The 21,830-nt window shown below is 41.9% G+C and overlaps 1 protein-coding gene across 4 annotated transcripts in view; it reads right to left on the bottom strand.

Moving 5' to 3' along the window:
- Positions 1-21,830, bottom strand: part of clocka (clock circadian regulator a) — a 60,321-nt gene that overhangs the window by 28,569 nt on the left and 9,922 nt on the right. The window contains exons 2-6 of one of the 4 annotated variants that reach the window (XM_035737190.2): positions 15,688-15,777; positions 1,176-1,299; positions 830-894; positions 333-571; positions 132-223 (exon numbers count right to left, since the gene is read on the bottom strand). In XM_035737190.2, coding sequence (XP_035593083.1) covers positions 132-151 — 20 coding nt within the window. In that variant the 5' untranslated portion in view covers positions 152-223; positions 333-571; positions 830-894; positions 1,176-1,299; positions 15,688-15,777. The remainder of the gene's footprint in view (positions 1-131; positions 224-332; positions 572-829; positions 895-1,175; positions 1,300-15,687; positions 15,778-21,830) is intronic. The other 3 variants (XM_035737188.2, XM_035737191.2, XM_035737192.2) reach the window with 3 other exon arrangements.

Raw genomic sequence — 21,830 nt, 5'->3', positions numbered from 1 at the left:
GTAAAAAATACTTAAGGATTTTTAACCACAGGTGATTTCAGAGACAGCGTCTAGGTTACCAGTTTGATGAGCAGGTAAGGTAGGATATTCATTTCTCTCAGGGGTAGGAGGAGAGTGGTGGACTGACTCACCCGCCTATGCTGGAAGTCATCTTGTAGCCTGTTCAGGGTCGCAGTGGTGGAGAGGGGCCTTTTAATCGTGAGGTAGACATTTGTGAATTAACCTGCCAGATAAAACTAGATTAGCAGTGAAATTACAGTACCTGGCCTGAAACAAAAAAATAGTCCACAGCCTCCATCCCTGAAGCGCAGCAGCACACAGCCCAACCTTACCTCCTGTCTAGCCGACTATGTGGGAGGATGAGGAGTGTGGTGTAGGATGAAGGTCCACTCTGTGAGGAGACACTGCGGTGATGGCAGAGGTCTGTGTGCCCACTAGGGGAGAGGGTTTGTTACGAGAGTCACGGAGAGGATCCTGTGTCAAAGGCCAGTCAACGGGTCCTTTCTGAGCTGAGCTTTCCGCCGGGTTCGGTTGTGGACGTACCTCATGACAGCTACATCGGATGCTCTAACTGGTTACAAAACAGAAGACATTACATTAGTAAACCTTTGGAGTTTTCTATTTATTCAATTCCAAAGGTACTTGTGTACCCTAGGTCCTTGTGTCCGTCTGAAATGAATGATTGGAGAAATGTTACATGGAGAAAATTCCACCTAGCCTATCAGTGGCGCTATATTTCTCATGTGCCTAGGAGGGGAAGGGTTTAGGGGTCAATTTGGGACTGGCTGTAAATCACACTGGTTAGTACAGAGCAGAGGAAAGCACTTACCGATCACATGGTTGGTCTGGAGTCGCTACAGCACTGGACTAGAAGATACCCTTTTCTTCTCAGATCTAAAATAAGAAAAGGCACATGACATTATACCCCTGAAACATACACAAACACACACCCACATTATACCCTGAAAACAGACACACAAATAACCTTACATACAGACGCACATATAACCTTATACCCTTAGAGATGACACATGATGATGGAACAGCTGATTCAAAGAGACAGATGGGTCACAACAGCCACACACACGTACGCAACCAAAAACCGACATGATAAAATCCTTGTTTAGACACCAGCCCTAGTCTTTAAACTGGTTAGCGGTCCTAATGATACCTACTTCTGCCAATGCAAGGACGTCTACAGTAGAGCTTGACTGACCAATAGAAAATCACCAATGGCGAGCTTTCCTAAAATGACCAGTATCAGGATTCCTCCCATTCTGGCTCAACAGACTGCAATACCTGGATAGAACAAACCATCAGAGTTAGTGTTTGACACATTTTTTAACTACGAACACATTTTAGGATAGAACGAGCGAAACCGAGACATTGGGGTGTGGTGGCTGTGGCTGAGTGTCTAGGTGAATGAGGGGAGTGCCTGATAGAAGGGGGGGCAGTGTCACCGGCCGTTGACTTTCAGCTATGCCCATTTTGCTGCTCTCTGCATGTGACAGATACATTTGACCTACACAGGCAGAATGACACACAGGCTCTCACACACAAACACATCACATAACACACAGAGAATAAGGTCTCTGTCCATAACATAAGGTTACAGGTTTAATGAACTCTCAACGTGACCATGTATGTAAGCAGCAGCAAGTTTCTATCCACATTATGTAGCCTTGCAACAAGGGCGCATTGACACAGCTGGTGATGTCGTTAAATATACATTTCATCTGTCAAAACTATAAAATTAACGTGCACAGAATTGGAAAGATATGGTCATTGTCCAGTGGGAATAAATATAGAAAAAATGTCAAACGTAAGTGTTCGCGTACAGTGGTATAAGCGAGGGATGGCAACAGTTTATCGAAAATACAAACGGGATTCAATCACTTGTGTGTTAATTTGAGAGAGAAAAAAATTGGCTTATTTTAACAATGAAAAAGCTGCCTAAATTCAATTCAGTTATCCATGTGACATTGTTACAGAAAGGATTTACCATGGCATTTGAAATTCTTAACTTAATAAAACATCTAACTTTTGAATGTAGTTTTTATGACGGTGCGTTGAGCTACTGCTGCACATTTAGCCCACCAGGCAGCCCTGACAATGTTAAGCTATTTTCCCCTCTTCAATTAACGATTACAGGCATGCACCTAACGGAGGTTCCACAAGACCTGACACAGATAATTGCAAAATGCCCAGCAGAAAATATTCTTCAAACAGAATCCGTTCAAATCAAATGTATTTACAATTTACAGCAAGTTTAAAAAGGTGCAGTGAAATTCTGACAGCTTTATCACAGCAAACATCAGACTTCTCTTTTATGATCTACTCAAAGCATATTTAGAACTTTATATATATATATATATATATTTTATATTTAAAAAACATAAAAAAACATCATATGAAAAATATTGTGATATGGCCATATCGCCCAGCTCTAGTTCCTTAGGATTGCATATTTACAGGTAGTGTGAATAGTATACAAGGTCAGGCACCACACCCTAATAGGTCATTATTTCTCTTTATATAGGCCTATATCAAAAGTAACCTTTACCTGTTGAATATAGACACATAATGTAACAAGATATGCAAATGAGACATACACTACCGTTCAAAAGTTTGGGGTGGTCACTTAGAAATGTCCTTGTTTTGAAAGAAAAGCACATTTTATAAAGAACATCAAATTGATCAGATGCAGTAAGAAATACAGTGTAGACAGTGTTAATGTTGTAATTGACTATTGTAGCTGGAAACTGCTGATTTTTTTGTGGAATATCTACATAGGCGTACAGAGGCCTATTATCAGCAACCATCACTCCTGTGTTCCAATGGCACGTTGTGTTAGCTAATCCAAGTTTATCATTTTAAAAGGATAATTGATCATTAGAAAAGCCTTTTGCAAGTATGTTAGTTAGCACAACTGAAAACTGTTCTCCTGATTAAAGTACATATCAATGACGCCACTCTTGCTGCGGGTGATTCCCTGATCCACCTCTTACGCAGACGACTCCATTCTGTATACATCTGGCCCTTCTTTGGACACGGTGTTAACTAGAGGTTGGCCGATTAATTAGGGACGATTTCAAGTTGTTTTCATAACCATCCGGAAATCGGTATTTTTGGATACCGATTAGGCCTTTTTTTTTACACCTTTATTTAACTAGGCAAGTCAGTTACGAACACATTCTTATTTTCAATGACGGCCTAGGAACGGTGGGTTAACTGCCTTGTTCAGGGGCAGAACGACAGATTTTTACCTTGTCAGCTCGGGGAATCAATCTTGCAACCTTACGGTTAACTAGTCCAACGCTCTAACCACCTGCCTTACTTTGTGTACCTAACCATAAACATCAATGCCTTTCTTAAAATCAATACACAAGTATATATTTTTAAACCTGCATATTTAGCTAAAAGAAATCCAGGTTAGCAGGCAATATTAACCAGGTGAAATTGTGTCACTTCTCTTGCGTTCATTGCACGCAGAGTCAAGGTATATGCAACAGTTTGGGCCGCCTGGCTCGTTGCAAACTAATTTGCCAGACTTATACATAATTATGACATAACATTGAAGGTTGTGCAATGTAACAGGAATATTTAGACTTATAGATGCCACCCGTTAGATAAAATACGTAACGGTTCCGAATTTCACTGAAAGAATAAATGTTTCGTTTTCGAGATGATAGTTTACGGATTTTACCATATTAATTACCTAAGGCTTGTATTTCTGTGTGTTATTATGTTATAATAAAGTCTATGATTTGATAGAGCAGTCTGACTGAGCGATGGTAGGCAGCAGCAGGCTCGTAAACATTCATTCAAACAGCACTTTCATGCGTTTTGCCAGCAGCTCTTCGCAATGCTTCAAGCATTGCGCTGTTTATGACTTCAAGCCTATCAACTCCCGAGAATAGGCTGGTGTAACCGATGTGAAATGTCTAGCTAGTTAGCGGGGTGCGCGCTAATAGCGTTTCAAATGTCACTCGCTCTGAGACTTCGAGTAGTTGTTCCCCTTGCTCTGCATGGGTAACGCTGCTTTGAGGGTGGCTGTTGTCGATGTGTTCCTGGTTCGAGCCCAGGTAGGAGCGAGGAGAGGGACGGAAGCTATACTGTTACACTGGCAATACTAAAGTGCCTATAAGAACATCCAATAGTCAAAGGTATATGAAATACAAATTGTATAGAGAGAAATAGTCCTATAATTCCTATAATAACTACAACCTAAAACTTCTTACCTGAGAATATTGTTGTTAACCACCAGCTTTCATATGTTCTCATGTTCTGAGCAAGGAACTTAAACGTTAGCTTTCTTACATCGCACATATTGCACTTTTACTTTCTTCACCAACACTTTGTTTTTGCATTATTTAAACCAAATTGAACATGTTTCATTATTTATTTGAGGCTAAATTGATTTTATTGATGTATTATCTTAAGTTAAAATAAGTGTTCATTCAGTATTGTTCTAATTGTCATTATTACAAATACATATTCAAAAAATCGTCTGATTAATCGGCAGCGACTTTTTCTGGTCCTCCAATAATCGGTATCGGCATTGAAAATTCATAATCGGTCGACCTCTACGCAGACGACACCACTCTGTATACATCTGGCCCTTCTTTGGACACTGTGTTAACTAACCTCCAAACAAGCTTCAATAACATAAAAACACTCCTACTGTGGCCTCCAACTGCTCTTAAACGCTAGTCAAACCAAATGCTTGCTTTTCAACCATTTGCTGCCCGCACCCGCCCGCGCAACTAGCATCGCCACTCTGGACGGTTGGGACTTAGAATATGTGGGCAACTACAAATACCTAGGTGTCTGGCTAGACTGTAAACTCTCCTTCCAGACTCATCTTAAACATCTCCAATCCAAAATTAAATCTAGAATCGGCTTCATATTTCGCAACAATGTCTCATTCACTCACTCCTAAAACTGACTATCCTACCGATCCCCGATTTCGGCGATGTAATTTACAAAATAGCTTCAAATACTCTACTCGTCTATCTCAGTGCCCTCCATTTTGTCACCAAAGCCCCTTATACCACCCACCACTGTGACCTGTATGCTCTAGTCGGCTGGCCCTCGCTACATATTCGTCGCCAGACCCACTGGCTCCAGGTCATCTATAAGTCCATGCTACGTAAAGCTCCGCCTTATCTCAGCTCACTGGTCACGATAACAACACCCACCCATAGCACGCGCTCCAGCAGGTATATCTCACTGGTCATCCCCAAAGCCAATACCTCCTTTGGCCGCCTTTCCTTCCAGTTCTCTGCTGCAAATGACTGGAACTAATTGCAAAAATCGCTGAAGCTGGAGACTTATATTTCCCTCACTAACTTTAAGCATCAGCTGTCAGAGCAGCTTATCGATCACTGCAGCTGTACATAGCCCATCTGTAAATAGCACATCCAACCAACTACCTACCTACCTGTTTTTTCTGCTCTTTTGCACACCAGTATTTCTACTTGCACATCCTCATCTGCACATATATTACTCCAGTGTAAATTGCTCAATTGTAATTACTTCACCACTATTGCCCTCTATATTGACTTACCTCCTTACTTCATTTGCACACACTGTATACAGATTTTTATATTGTGTTATTGACTGTACGTTTGTTTATCCCATGTGTAACTCGGTGTCATTGTTTTTGTCGCAGTGCTTTGCTTTATCTTGGCCAGGTCACAGTTGTAAATGAGAACTTGTTCTCAACTGGCCTACAAGGTCAAATAAAGGTGAAATAAAACAAATATATTCAAAAAGAGACTAACAACTTACAGATGGTAGGAAATTAAGATCACAATTATGAAAACTGAGGACACTAACTAAAGAGGCTTCTCTACTGACTCTGAAAAACAAGAAACGAAAGATGCCCAGGGTCCCTGCTCATCTGCGTGAACGTGCCTTAGGCATGCTGCAAGGAGGCATGAGGACTGCAGATGTGCCAGGGCAATAAATTGCAATGTCCGTGCTGTGAGACGCCTAAGACAGCGCTACAGGGTGACAGGACGGACAGCTGATCGTCCTCGCAGTGGCAGACCACGTGTAACAACACCTGCACAGGATCGGTACATCCAAACATCACACCTAATGGAAAGGTACAGAATGGCAAAAACAACTGCCAGAGTTACACCAGGAAAGCACAATCCCTCAATCAGTGCTCAGACTGCCTGCAATAGGCTGAGAGAGGCTGGACTGAGGGCTTGTAGGCCTGTTGTGAGGCAGGTCCTCACCAGACATCACCGGCAACAACGTCGCCTATGGGCATAAACCCACCGTCGATGGAACAGACAGGACAAGCAAAAAGTGCTCTTCACTGACGAGTCGCGGTTTTGTCTCACCAGGGGTGATGGTCGGATTCGCAATTATCGTCGAAGGGGAATGAGCGTTACATTGAGTCCTGTACTCTGGAGCGGGATCGATTTGGAGGTGGAGGGTCCATCATGATCTGGGGCGATGTGTCACAGCACCATGGGACTGAGCTTGGTGTCATTGCAGGCAATCTCAATGCTGTGCGTTACAGGAAAGACATCCTCCTCCCTCATGTGGTACTCCTCCTGCAGGCTCATCCTGACATGACCCTCCAGCATGACAATGCCACTAGCCATACTGCTCGTTCTGTGCGTGATTTCTTGCAAGACAGGAATATCAGTGTTCTGCCATGGCCAGCAAAGAGCCCGGATCTCAATCCCATTGAGCATGTCTGGGTCCTGTTGGATCGGAGGCTGAGGGCTAGGGACAACCCCCCCCCAAAATGTCCGGGAACTTGCAGGTGCCTTGGTGGAAGAGCGGGGTAACATCTCACAGCAAGACCTGTCAAATCTGGTGCAGTCCATGAGGAGGAGATGCACTGCAGTACTTAATGCAGCTGGTGGCCACACCAGACTGTTACTTTTCATTTTGACCCCCCTTTGTTCAGGGACACATTATTACATTTCTGTTAGTCACATGTCTGTGGAACTTGTTCAGTTCATGTCTCAGTTGTTGAATCGTGTTACGTTCATACAAATGTTCACACATGTTAAATTTTCTGAAAATAAACGCAGTTGGCAGTGAGAGAACGTTTCTTTTTTTGCTTAGTTTACATTTTGTGATAACTGCACTGTGACTCTGCACTGAACAAAAATATAAACGCAACAATTTAAAAGATTTTACAGAGTTACAATGCATTAGGAAAGTATTCAGACCCCTCGACTTTTTCCACATTGATTATGTTACAGCCTTTTTCTAAAAATGATTAAATTGTTTTTTCCCCTTGTCAATCTACACACAATACCCCATAATGACGAAGCAAAAACAGGTTTTTAGAAATGTTTGCATAAGCATTCAAACCCATACTCAGCACTTTCTTGAAGCACCTTTGGCAGCGATTACAGCCTCGAGTCTTCTTGGGTATGACGCTACAAGCTTGGCACACCTGTATTTGGGGAGTTTCTCCCATTCGTCTCTGCACATCGTCTCAAGCTTTCAGGTTGGATGGAGAGCGTTGCTGCACAGCTATTTTCAGGTCTTTCCAGAGATGTTCGGGTTCAAGTCTGGGCTCTGGCTGGGCCACTCAAGGACATTCAGAAGCCACTCATGCATTGTCTTGACTGTGTGCTTAGGGTCGATGTCCTGTTGGAAGGTGAACCTTCTCCCCAGTCTGAATTCTTGTGCTATCTGAAGCAGGTTTTCGTCAAGGATCTCTCTGTACTTTTCTCCGTTCATCTTTCCCTCGATCCTGATTAGTTTCCCAGTCCTTGCAGCTGAAAAACATCTCCACATCATGATGCGGCCACCACCATGCTTCACCGTGTGGATGGAGCCAGGTTTCCTCCAGACGTGACACACATGGCATTCAAGCCAAATAGTTCAATCTTGGTTTTATCAGACCAGAGAATCTTGTTTCTCATGGTCAGAGTCCTTTGGGTGCCTTTTGGAAAACTCCAAGTGGGATGTCATGTGCCTTTTACTGATGATGTGCCTTTTACCCTCTGGCCACTCTACCATAAAGGCCTGATTGTGGAGATGGGAGAACCTTCCAGAAGGACTACCATCTCTGCATTTACTACACTAGAGGAACTCTGGAGCTCTGTCAGAGTGACCATCGGGTTTTTGGTCACCTCCCTGACCAAGGCCCTTCTCCACTGATTGCTCAGTTTGGCCAGACGGCCAGCTCTAGGAAGAGTCTTGGTGGTTCCAAACTTCTTGCATTTAAGAATGGCGGCCAATGTGTTCTTGGCGACCTTCAAAGCTGCAGAAAGTTTTTGGTACCCTTCCACAGATCTGTGCCTCGACACAATCCTGTCTCGGAGCTTTACGGACAATTCCTGCGACCTCATGGCTTGGTTTCCGCGCTAACATGCACTGTCAACTGTGGGACCATATATAGACAGGTGTGTGCCTTTCCAAATCATGTCCAATCAATTGAATTTACAATAGGTGGACTCAAATAAAGTTGTAGAAACATCTCAATGATTTTTGATCAATGAAAACTGGACGCACCTGAGCTCAATTTTCGAGTCTCAAAGCAAAGGGTCTGAATACTGATGTAAATAAGTTTATTTTTTTTATTGTTTTCGCTTTGTCATTATGGGGTTGTGTGTGTCGATTGATGAGGAAAAAAATCAACATAATCAATTTTAGATTAAGGCTGCAATGTAACAAAATGTGGAAAAGGGGAAAGGGTCTGAATACTTTCCGAATACACTGTATATTTTATTTTAATTTTATTTTACTAGGCAAGTCAGTTAAGAACAAACTCTTATTTTCAATGACGGCCTAGGAACAGTGGGTTAACTGCCTGCAAGTGCTCGAGTGATAGGGTGCAGGGCTTTGTATAGGAAGCGTAGTGTGCAGGGCTTTGTATAGGAAGCGTAGGGTGCAGGGCTTTGTATAGGAAGCGTAGGGTGCAGGGCTTTGTATAGGAAGCGTAGGGTGCAGGGCTTTGTATAAGAAGAGTATGGGGAAGCGGCATCCAGGAGGAGCGGGAGAGACGACTCAATTAAGAAACGGAGTAAAGTATAGAAAAAGACGTTACATGCGCTGGAGTGGTGTATCTCATTAGAAATTGATATACCGTTATAAAAAGTAAAGTAAAACCGAAACCGGTGCGTGCATCAATACCAGTATATACTGTATAGTAAAATACTAATGCCGCCCGGGCCTATAAGTTACTATGCCTTTTGCGGATATTTTTCTAATTTGATTGTCTATTTCAGACTGTAACAACCATAACGGAGGGTGTAACATCCGTAAGTCATTTTTCGTCTCTAAAGTAATAATGGAAATGACAACCTTTAAAAAATAGTTTTTGTGTTCAGCCAAACCATTCCTTCGAAATGGCTATCCATGTTAAGACGTATAGACTTTCACTAATATGTTCAGTCTCCTCTAAAAGCTTGTCAACAACATCCATAACGCTTCGTATTTGCTTTATTTCTCCAACATGCCAATATTTAGAAGTTAGCTTTTTGGGTATAAACACCCCCCTAGGGCTATTATACACACATAAAAGTTTAAATGTATATTTTTTGTACATTCTTTTTGCGTGCAAGTCCATAACACTGGAATTGCCACGAAGAAAAACATGCAGACAGAGCATGACGTGAGAGCAGAGGAATGATAGGGAGTAGGATTAGGGTTAAAAAGCTACAGCAACATTTCTATTTCCTCTAAAATAACAACAGTTGCAGTAGCAGCAGCAACACTAGCTGTAGCTACAGCTAAAGGCTGTGCTTGTATAACTATGAGGTCACTGAGTGCTTCACTGATCCGCTGACACAATGACCTATTTTCCTCTTCCTTCCCCTTTAACTTCATCACAGCTCCACAGGCAGCCAATAACAGAGCACTTTCAGTCACCATGAAACCCTGAGCAGCCAACCACTGAGCAGAGAAAGTCACAATGAGCCCTGAACAGCCAATCAAGTCCCTAACCAGCATATCACAACATTCAAAAGCCAATTACACAGTTAGCAAATGCATCCTGGCTTCTCTGGGGCAGTAGTGAGACAAGAGGAAAAGAAGAGAGAGGGAGGCATGAAGGATAATGGGAAGGACATGGAAAATGAGAGGGTGGAAGGGGAAGAGAAATGTTTTTAAAGTAGCCACCCATCAATCACTGAAGCCGCAAATTTCCTGTTTCTCCCTCATATACACAGAAACCGATTAATACACCTCCCAGGTAGGAGCCCCCTCATCATTTCTTAGTAGCCTCAAATACAGAGCCTATAGGGAGGAGGTCAGAGAGCTGGAAGTGTGGTGCCAGGACAACAACCTCTCCATCAACAACGGCAAGACAAGGGAGATGATTGTGGACTACAGGAAAAGCAGGGCCGAACATGCCCCAATTTATGTCGACGGGGCTGTTGTGGAGTGGCTCGAGAGTTTCAAATTCCTTGGTGCCCACATCACCGACAAACTATCATGGTCAAACACACCAAGAAAGTTGTGAAGAGGGCACGACTACGCCTTTCCCAGTCAGGAGACTGAAAAGACCTGGCATAGGTTGCTAGATCCTCAAAAAGTTATTCAGATGCAAGATCGAGAGCATCCTAACCGGTCGCATCACCGCCTGGTATTGCAACTGCTCGGCACTCGACCATAAGGCTCTACAGAGGGTAGTGCATATGGCCCAGTTCATCACTGGGGCCAAGCTTCCTGCCATCCAGAACCTATATACTAGGCGGTGTCAGAGGAAGGCCCAAAAAATGGTCAAGACTCCAGTCACCCAAGTCATAGACTGTTCTCTCGGCTACCGCACACATTCGTTACCGGAGCGCCAAGAATAGGTCCAAAGGGCTCCTTAACAGCTTCTACCCCCAAGCTATAAGACTGCTGAACAATTAATCAAATGGCCACCTGGACAATTATTTTTTAACTTTAGCGAACTCAGTAAATATTTTATTCTCTATTTTCTTAGAACTGCATTGTTGGTTAAGGGATTGCAAAGTAAGCAATTCAGGGTAAGATATGCACTTGTTGTATTAGGCGCATGTGACAAATAAAATTAGATTTGATCCGATTTTTCTCCCACTTACAAAATCTCACTCATCAAACCCTTTTTCACCAATTCCCTCTCACAGGCATTGTGCTGATGCGCTGTGTGTGCGCGCGCACGCACTGACTCAGATGTAGGTCAGAGGAGCTCTGAGGATATGACTCATTCTAAAGTGGATCCTTGGCGCAGCTCGTCGTCACGCACACCAACGCATGCATCGAGACGCCAGCATATCGTCAGTGCCCATCAGCAACCCCATAGCAACCGCCCGCGCCATGCAGGGTAAAAATAGCTCCGCTGAATTCCTCTACAGATGAGAATTGCTCCATCATGAGTGCGCATCCCCCTATTCTATTATAGAGCAGAGAGAGAGACTCCCTATATCTCTGTTGGAGGCTGAGCTCCCCCCTATGATGGTCTACCTACCGCAGAAAGAGGACCTACCTCCATACCTCTAAGACCTTCGCTAGAAAAATGAGAAAAAAAGCATCAATAGCACTGTTTGTCCATCTTGAGACACTGTAGCCAGTATGCACTTCCTCAAAACAGTCTGAATTTATCTAAGATAACTCAAGAAATCGGTAATTAATTTTGACATTTTTGCCAACAAGATCTTAGTCGCGAAATGTTTGCATCTAACTAAGATGTTTGGTACAGTATTTCTCAAGTAAAAAAAATATGCATGAAAACAATGAATCTCTCATTGAATGACAACAAACACTTCATTGAAGAATCCCTACTGTTGACCAATCACCGGCGAAGGGCCGTAAGACTTTGGCTATCGACTTCAAGTTGCCTAGAGACATTGTGTGCGCACGAACAACATCTTGGTGTCATTATACTCCTAGTGTGCTCTAACATATGGACCTTCTGAAATACACATTCACATGAATGAATTCATTTAACATTGAAAATATTAATATGAATCAATCTCAAAAGTACCCTTTTTAAGACGTATTGTTTGGAACAATATCTACTCTATAAGTACATAAGATTTACAAAGTGGCCTCTCTGCTAATTCTGATCAATTTTATGAGCACCACCAACACAGTGAATGGGAAAATGGATTTGAAGGGAACTCTGTTGGTGATTTGCTGAATGTGCAACCGTAAAAGGAGGGCTGTGCTTGGTTAATGAACTATAATGTCAATTTATATGGAGAAAATTGTCATGTTTTCAAGTACCAGAGTGCATACTCTTGAAACGTGACGTGTTTGAAGAGAATATGATCACAGACAATGTCTAAAAATAAGCAAAATCAAAAAGGATAGTTGTGAGATAAATATTTTTAATGTTGAATAAATGAATGGGAATCTAGACAGATATGAGAGCACACTATAGCCTAAGGAGTATAATGACACCAAGATGTTGTCTATATCATGTACAGTTCACGGATCATAGGGTCTTACTAGAGGTATGTAAAACGTACCTATATTAAACACAAAAAATCTGATCCGTATCGTATGGACCTTGGCATACAAAATAGGTCCTTTCTAAGCTCAGCCCAAGCCAGTGTGTACCATCCCGACATATTCTGCCATCGGAAACTCAAAATAATTTGTGGACCATCGATTAGTAAGGGGGTAGGATAGCCAGAGTGTCACCATATGAAAAGCAGCAGTACTGCTTTTAGGGAACTGACAGTGGGGATGGGAAAATGTCTCCGCCATAGAAACAGGCCGACATTTAAGATATTCAGCCGTTCAGACAAGGAGCTGGAGGAGGAGAGTTTCTGCTCTAAGTGGCAGAGAATCCCTCAGTAATCTAATGCAGTCGGAAACCACCAACGAGCATCAACACATTCACTGCCGGGAAACGAACCAAATATACATTTACCCACACTTTGCATATACACCCTCTCTCTCTCTCCCACTCTCAGACACAAAGGTTACACCTCTCCCTGTTAAATCAGACAATAAGAGAGTGTGCCTGCTACCAGCACACACTGTGGTTAATGGCTTCTAATTAGTAGGCTGACAATTCCAAGAAGAAGAAGAATACAGTGGAGTTACTGACAAACAAAAACAGCAGGCTCGATGATTCTTCTGACAGTCAGTGATCCGTACTGTGTCTGGGCTAAAGTTAAACCTTGAGCTACTGTTTCTCTATCCATGCTGCTGCCCAGTTCCCTGCCCACCCCAGCTCGTCTCCACACCACTGGGCTGCTGAAGCCCCCAGAGCTGGGCAACCCAGTTGTGTTCCACCCAAGCACATGCATCCGCAGCCCCAACAGCACAAAAGGGGTCTTTGTTTGCGTTTGAATCCCACACTCCACAGACAGGAATGTCAGAGTAGGGCAGCGGTTTCCAATGGCAGCAGGAGGACGGAGAGGCTGCCAGGAGCCCCACCACTTGCCCATTCTCCCACAGTGGCCAGTTCAGACAGAGAGAGGGAGAGAGAGAGACAGAGACAGAGAGATGAGCACTGCCAGGCCAACACAGGAGAGGAAGATATTAAATACGCCATGCCAACTGCCCACAGTGCCCGCTACCACCGCCTACCACGATATGCATCATGAGCGTAGGCTTACACTACCGTTCAAAACTTTGGGGTCACTTAAAAATGTCCTTGTTTTTCAAAGAAAAGCAATTTTTTTGTGAATTAAAATATCATCAAATTGATCACAAATACAGTGTTGCCACTGTTAATGTTGTAAATGACTATTGTAGCTGGAAACGGCTGATTTTTAATGGAATATCTAAATAGGCGTCTAGAGGCACATTATCAGCAACCATCACACCTGTGTTCCAATGGCACATTGTGTTCGCTAATCCAAGTTTATCATTTTAAAAGGCTAATTGATCATTACAAAACCCTTCTGCAATTATGTTAGCACAGCTGAAAACTGTTGTGCTGTTTAAAGAAGCAATAAAACTGGCTTTCTTTAGACTAGTTGAGTATCTGGAGCATCAGTATTTGTGGGTTCGATTACAGGCTCAAAATGATAATGGGCCTCGGTATGCCTATTTAGATATTCCATAGAAAAATCTGCCGTTTCCAGCTACAATAGTCATTTACAACATTAACAATGTCTACACTGTATTTCTGATCAATTTGATGTTATTTTAAATGGACAAAAAAAATTGCTTTTCTTTCAAAAACAAGGACATTTCTAAGTGACCCCAAACTTTTGAACGGAAGTGTAACTCTATCAATGTTTCCCCCCATCACTACTTAATAGTCAGGGCAAACCCGTTTTGGTGATTTGATCAAAATAAATAAATCACCTCATGTTTTTTTAACTCATTCAGCAGTTTTTACCAGATTAAGTACAATGCCATTGGAAATTCATTTTGTTAATAAAGTTACATTTATATTACAAAAAACGTCAATTGAAAATTAGGCTGTCGCTGCTTTCTGCTGACAAAACATTTTGATGAATTGCCCAAAGTCAAAAAACAGTTTTAAAGTGTCCAAATCAATAACCAGAAACACATTTTGATATATTGAAAACCTAAAACATACAATTTACTATATACACATACTTAGTAATAGTAATCATATTACTTGTATTTTTTAAACAAGCACCTTGTAAACTGCACACATATGGTAAAATAATTAAGCATGCCAATTTATGATAGTATACACTGAGTGTACAAAACATTAGGAACACCTGCTCTTTCCTTGACAGACTGACCAGATGAATCCAGGTTAAAGCTACTGATGTCACCTGTTAACCTGTAAATTCACTTCAATCAATGTAGATGAAGGATTTTTAAGTGTTGAGACATGGATTGTGTATGTGTGCAATTCAGAGGGTAAATGGGTAAGACAAAGTATGTAAGTGCCTTTGGTAGTAGGTGCCAGGTGCACCGGTTTGAGTGTCAAGAACTGCAACGCTGCTGGGTTTTTCATGCTCAACAGCTTCCTGTGTGTATCAAGAATGGTCCACCACACAAAGAACATCCAACCAACTTCACACAACTGTGGGAATCATTGGAGTCAACATGGACCAGCATCCCTGTGGAAAGCTTTCGAACATTGTGTAGAGTCCATGCCCCAACAAATTGAGGCCAATGTTTGGTATACTCAGTGTAGATTCATGAGAATTGCAATACATTTTGTATCGGCACCCAAGTATCGTGATAATATCGTATCATGAGTATGTTGACCACTCAAAAACAATTGCAACAATGCCATTTATTTCTCACTCATTTAACCATTTCGAGAGTTTATAAATGCACTCAAACACAATTTACCCGGACACTCTAGACTAGAGCCTCGATAGAGGCTGAACGTTTTTCTTTGCTATTCAAACGGTCATTACCGAGACTGCGGTCATCAAAAACTCCATGACCGTCACAGCGCAAACGTCAACATCAGAACCAACCATTTATCTCAAGATAGTCAGGCTATAATATATTCCAAAACCCTTACCTATCACCATTTTGACCTATTACCTGGACAAATTTTAACAATGACTTTACTCTACTTGGGCAAACCCAAATACCCACTTTGAGAAACCCAAATTTAAAATTGAGACCCCAAAAGGTGACACATAGCTAAATCATCAAATATAAATTACATGCACAAATAGCCTAAATTTGTCACTGCGTGCATTCAAAAATGCTTTAGACCACATTAACTTAATAGACCCGTCACACCAATGGTGCCAGTCTAAATGGAGTCGTTGCATAGACTGTGCAGTACATTCCTCAAATGCCATGCAGCCTTTTTCTTCGTCTCCTTACCTCTTACACTTTATTAAGCGATGTCCAGTAAGGCAACCAACCCTCTGCAACCCATGTTCTCAGCACAGCCGTTTTGTTCAAAATGTCAACCTGGAAAATAAAAATAACAAAGGCCACTGAGAACCACACATATATTTGGTCAAGATTAGCCCTGTGGTCTGGGCGAGTCTATATGGTAGGAATATGAAACAGTCGTTACCTAACATTCTTGTGCAGTGACCCACCTGAAGCTTTTCAAATTTCCTTGTGACCAGCAGAAAAAACTATCACAATATATTGTGCCAGAGTGCAGTCTTTAGCAGGCAGGGCTGGGAATTGCCAGTGACCTCACAATACAATATTATCACGATACTTAGGCGCCGATACGATATGCATTGCGATTCTCACGATTCTATATGCATAGCGATTCGATGATAGGTTTCGATGTACCAAACATATTGACCACCATGTCTGCTGTAAAGGGACAAGAATGAGCCACGATCAATCAGCCATGGAAATAAAAGTGCTGAAATCATGTTGAGAATAAGCTAGACAAGGAGTTAGGGACTTGCTTTAGGTTTCATTGGGGTTGGCTGTGTGGTGAACTATGAGTTTCCAGAGGACAAGGCGGTGCCGTGTGAGGTTCTGCTCTAGCCATCAGCTCTGCTACTCCCAGACGTTCTGATTAGAGATTAATCACATCCTGAAGCTTCCAAAGCAGTGACACACCAGTCAGAAAACACAGACACACACAACCACACCTCCTAAACTCATTTACAACCAAGACTTGGCACTGTGTCAGTCAGCTGGGACGGGGGGTTTCGGTACCACAGATGTAAACACAAGCTTCCATCTGCTCCTGGATCCACATTAAACTAATCCTAGGTGTGTGTCGTGTCTTGAACCTGGCGAGAGAGAGAGAAATAGAGGAAGAAAGAGAGAGAGAAATAGAGAAAGAAAGAGAGAGAGAAATAGAGAAAGAAAGAGAGAGAGAGAGAAATAGAGAAAGAAAGAGAGAGAGAAATAGAGAAAGAAAGAGAGAGAGAAATAGAGAAAGAAAGAGAGAGAGAAGGGTTGGGCTCATTTCAAATTGATTTCAATTTACTTTTCAGTTTATTGAAAAGTCATTCAATTGTAATTTTAGTTTACTTCCTGAATTGACTGTCGTCAATACGAATTGAGCCCAACTCTGGCTGGCTGGCTGGCTGGCACAGACAGACAGACAGACAAGGCTAGTGACTTGAAGGGGATTTCTAGGTGAATTGCAACAGCGCTAGGCTGCATTCAAAACAAATCTCCCCTGCATCTCATTTCCGTGTTAGGTGGAGACTTGCTTGAGCCTTTTACTTTCGGTTTTGGTCCACCAGCTTCAAACAGCTGTCAAAACTATATTTTTTGTGATTGAAAATATATTTCCGAGCCATTTTGATGGTACAATGATTTCCTACAGTATTCAGTGCTTTTCTCACATAAACTTAAATTGAGCGAACAGTGTACAAATTTAGCAGCCAGGAAATGACAGACCGATTTCTTCATGGCCACTTTAATCCAATTCCCACTAGAAAACACAGCCACAAAGTAAAAAAAAAAGCTTTCCCATTTTGATTACAGATGCTGCACCGGTAGGAGAAATCAACAGGCGAATATCACAGCGGGAAGTAATACTGTGAAACACTATCATTGCAATAACTACGAATATATTATGGACATTTTCTCAAATTAATTCTTTTTCAATTAGGCTACTATCTGACGAAAGAAGTTTCAATACTATTTGCACAAAGACAGGCCCAGGCTGACCTTCTCCATCACCACTGGAGTGGAGATACACCAGATGTTAAGATGGCGCCGAAGAGGATGGCTGACGCTTTACATGCCCATAACCAATGTGTGTCCATGTATGATTCAACCATATATGCATCAGCAACCACAGCTAATGAAGTCACTGAAAACCTTAACAAAGAGTTGCAGTCTGTTTTGGAATGGGTGGCTAGTAATAAACTGGTCCTGAACATCTCTAAAACTAAGAGCATTGTATTTGGTACAAATCATTCCTTAAGTGCTAGACCTCAGCTGAATCTGGTAATGAATGGTGTGGCTGTTGAACAAGTTGAGGGGACTAAAATACTTGGCGTTACCTTAGATAGTAAACTGTCATGGTCAAGACATATTGATTCAATGGTTGCAAAGATGGGGAGAGGTCTGGCCGTAATAAAGTGATGCTCTGCTTTTTTGAGACAAGGATTTCCCTACCGGCCAAACCCTCCCTAACCCGGACGACGCTAGGCCAATTGTGCGTCGCCCCACGGACCTCCCGGTCGCGGCCGACAGAGCCTGGGCGCGATCCCAGAGTCTCTGGTGGCACAGCTGGCGCTGCAGTACAGCGCCCTTAGCCACTGCGCCATCCGGGAGGCCCTCTCTTGGCTAAGAGTTGAGGAGAGACTGACTGCATCACTTCTTCTTTTTACAAGAAACATCAATGTGTTGAAAATCACAACTTGTTTGCATAGTCAACTTACACACAGCTCTGACACACACACTTATCGCACCAGACATGCCACCAGGAGTCTTTCATAGTCCCCAAATCTAGAGTAAATTCAAGAAAACGTACAGGATTATATAGAGCCCTTATTGCATGGAACGTCCTTCCATCTCATATTGCTCAAATAAACAGTCTGGGCTCAAAAAAACAGATAAAGCAACACCTCACGGCACAACGCCACTCCCCTTTTTCACCTAGATAGTTTGTGTGTATGCATTTGTATGTAGGCTACGTGTGCCTTTTTAAAAATGTATGTAGTTCTGTCCTTGAGCTGTTCTTGTCTAATTGATGTTCTATATTATGTCATTCTGTTTTATGTTTCATGTTTTGTGTAGACCCCAGGGAGAGTAGCTGCTGCTTTTGCAACAGCAAATGGGGATCCTAATAAAATACCAATTGTGCTATTATGTTCGATTTTTTGCGTTGTTTGTAACTCGTTTTTTGACTTATTCTGTAAATAATGTTGCAGCTACCGTCTCTTATGACTGAAAATGACTTCTGGACATCGGAACTGGGATTACTCAACACGAACTGGAAGATGATTTTTTATTTAACGAGTCTGACGAGAAAGATATACTGCTCTCCAGGGAACAGGCCCAGATCCCCGCCATTTGCGTGAAGAAAAGACAGAGGAAAAGATGACGCAGATCAGGCTGCCTTTTGACAATCCGGTGTCGAGTGAGTAAACTCCCACTGCCACCCGTTTTACTTGACAACAAACAATCATATCTTATGTTTCACCAAGTGGTGGCTGAACGACGACACGGAAAATATAAAGCTGGACAGATTTTCAACGCACCTGCAGAACAGAGAAGCTACAGTTGAAGTCGGAAGTTTTTCAACCACTCCACAAGTTTCTTGTTAACAAACTATCGTTTTGGCAAGTTGGTTAGGACATCTACTTTGTGCATGACACAAGTCATTTTTCCAACAATTATTCACAGACAGATTATTTCTATTTTAATTCACTGTATCACAATTCCAGTGGGTCAGAAGTTTACAAACACTAAGTTGACTGTGCCTTTAAACAGCTTGGAAAATTCCAGAAAGTGATGGCATGGCTTTAGAAGCTTCTGATTGGCTAATTGACATCATTTGTGTCAACTGGTGGTGTACCTGTGGATGTATTTCAAGGCCTACCTTCAAACTCAGTGCCTCTTTGCTTAACATCATGGGAAAATCAAATGCAATCAGCCAAGACCTCAGACAACAAATTGTAGATCTCCACAGGTCTGGTTCATCCTTGGGAGCAATTTACAAATGCCTGAAGGTACCACGTTCATCTGTACAAACAATAGTACGCAAGTATAAACACCATGGGACCACGCAGCCGTCATACCGCTCTCCTAGAAATGAACGTACTTTGGTGCAAAAAGTGCAAATCAACCTTGTGACGATGCTGGAGGAAACAGGTAAAAGAGTATCTATATCCACAGTAAAACGAGTCCTACATCGACATAACCTGAAAGGCCACTCAGCAAGGAGGAAGCCACTGCTCCAAAACCGCCATAAAAAAAGCCAGACTACGGTTTGCAACTGCACATGGGGACAAATATAGTACTTTTTGGAGAAATGTCCTCTGGTCTGATGAAACAAATGGGCCAAAATTCACCCAACTTATTGTGGGAGGCGTATGGAAGGCTATCCGAAACGTTTGACCCAAGTTAAACAATTTAAAGGCAATGGTAACAAACACTAATTGAGTGTATGTAAACTTCTGACCCACTGAGAATGTGATGAAAAATAAAAGCTGAACTGAATCACCCTTCTATTATTCTGACATTTCACATTCTTAATTTAAAGTGGTGATCCTAACTGACCTAAGACAGGGCATTTTTACTAGGATTAAATGTCAGGAATAGTTCAAAACTGAGTTTAAATGTATTTGGCTAAGGTGTATCTAGACTTCCGACTTCAACTGTATAAATGTTGTACTGAAGTGTCTGCCCAAGGGTCTGGATCTCCTCAAAGGACCAAGGAACCGACTTTCTAGTTCTTTGCCGCAACAGTATACATTTATCTGTTGATTGATTGAAGAAGCTGACAACTGGTTGCTTAGCAACTGTGTTTGCCAACTTGAGAACAACGTCACTGGCCTGAATCTTAATCGGGCTAGCATCAGTTGTGAAACTGGGCTGGACTGGCCAGGGTTTCCTCCGACCCAGCTCTAATTTGAGAATTACATTCAAGCCAGCTCAAATTTGGCCTTAATTCAAATGCCAATGAAAAAGGGGCTTAGGTGTCAAAATACACATCTCCTCATATACATATTTCCTCACTGTACAGGTTCAACGAACACCAGGTTTAGGCTAAGGAATAAACTGTGTACTATTTGGGGAGTGACTGACACGCATCCTAACTTGGTCACGGTCAAACCAAAAGTCACTGGACATTTTCTAGAACTCAGACAACAGGCTACTGTGCATGCTGTGAGCAGTGCTCAAGGACAACTTCCCCACAAATACTCCTAAAGACAAACGATAACAATGACGACACAGACAAGGCATGCAGACACCACTATAGATATCACAAGATGCATGGCAAAACAGATGCAGTTCAGGGTGGATGAGAATGACTTACCATGGCCTGCCCTGAACAACTTGTTCAACCATAGAGCCACTGAACAACTTGTTATTCCATGGACCAATGTATGTTTCAACATTGGTTACACGCTGCGTCTGTCAGTGCAGATCGGTAGAATTCAGAGGGCAACTTAGCAACAACAGATCGGTACTGGTTCAACAGCTGACAAAGACACATATTGGTATGGTTTCAAGGCTGCCAAAAACACAACCCTACTGAGCATCACAGGAACCAGTGCACCAAACTGCATTAGGCAGGCATTCCGTGCATAAATAAATAAAATGTGTAGCCTACATTAAGGCAGTAAATTAATACAATGAACATGGTCAGATAGCTCTAGTTGAATATAGCAGTGGCTATTAGATTAATGCCATTTGGATACATTGTATCCATATACAGGTGATTCGCATGAAACCAGTTTTAAACATGTCTGTAGCAAATAGAGTTACAAAACCTATGATGCATTTGCAAAAATCAACTATCATTCTGCAGACTAAGATGTCTAGTTTTTGGCAAAGTGCAATATGTAACTTTTTGGTGACCTGACCAAATTCACATAGAAATGTGTGTTATAGATCTGTCATTCTTATTGAAAGCAAGTCTAAGAAGCAGTAGATATGTTTTATGTGCACTATTGCTATGTTTCGCTTTGTCTTTTACTTTCGGTTGTGTACACCAGCTTCAAAACAGCTGAAAATACAATATTTTTGGTGATGGAAAATATGTTTCACAGCAGTTTAGATGGTACAATGATTCTCTACACTGTACTTGCTTGTTTTGTCACATAAAAAGAGAAATTAGGAAAATTATTAGAATTTTAGCAACCATTAATTGGCAGTGCGATTTCTGCATAGTTCATCTTTAAATACATTTTATATTTTTCCCAGAATTTCTTACATTTTCACCCCAAATACTAATTACCGAAATGCGTCCGGATTAAATTAATCGGGTCATTCTATACAATTTTACTTTATAAAAAAAATTATTTGAATAAAAGACTAAATAAGTTGCTGTAGTTAGTCTATAAATCATATTTTTTTCA

Source organism: Oncorhynchus keta, chromosome 26 (genome assembly GCF_023373465.1).
Source record: "Oncorhynchus keta strain PuntledgeMale-10-30-2019 chromosome 26, Oket_V2, whole genome shotgun sequence".
Taxonomy (NCBI): Eukaryota; Metazoa; Chordata; class Actinopteri; order Salmoniformes; family Salmonidae; genus Oncorhynchus; species Oncorhynchus keta.
Note: the sequence above shows the minus strand (reverse complement) of the source record. Positions and strands in the feature narration are given on the sequence as shown.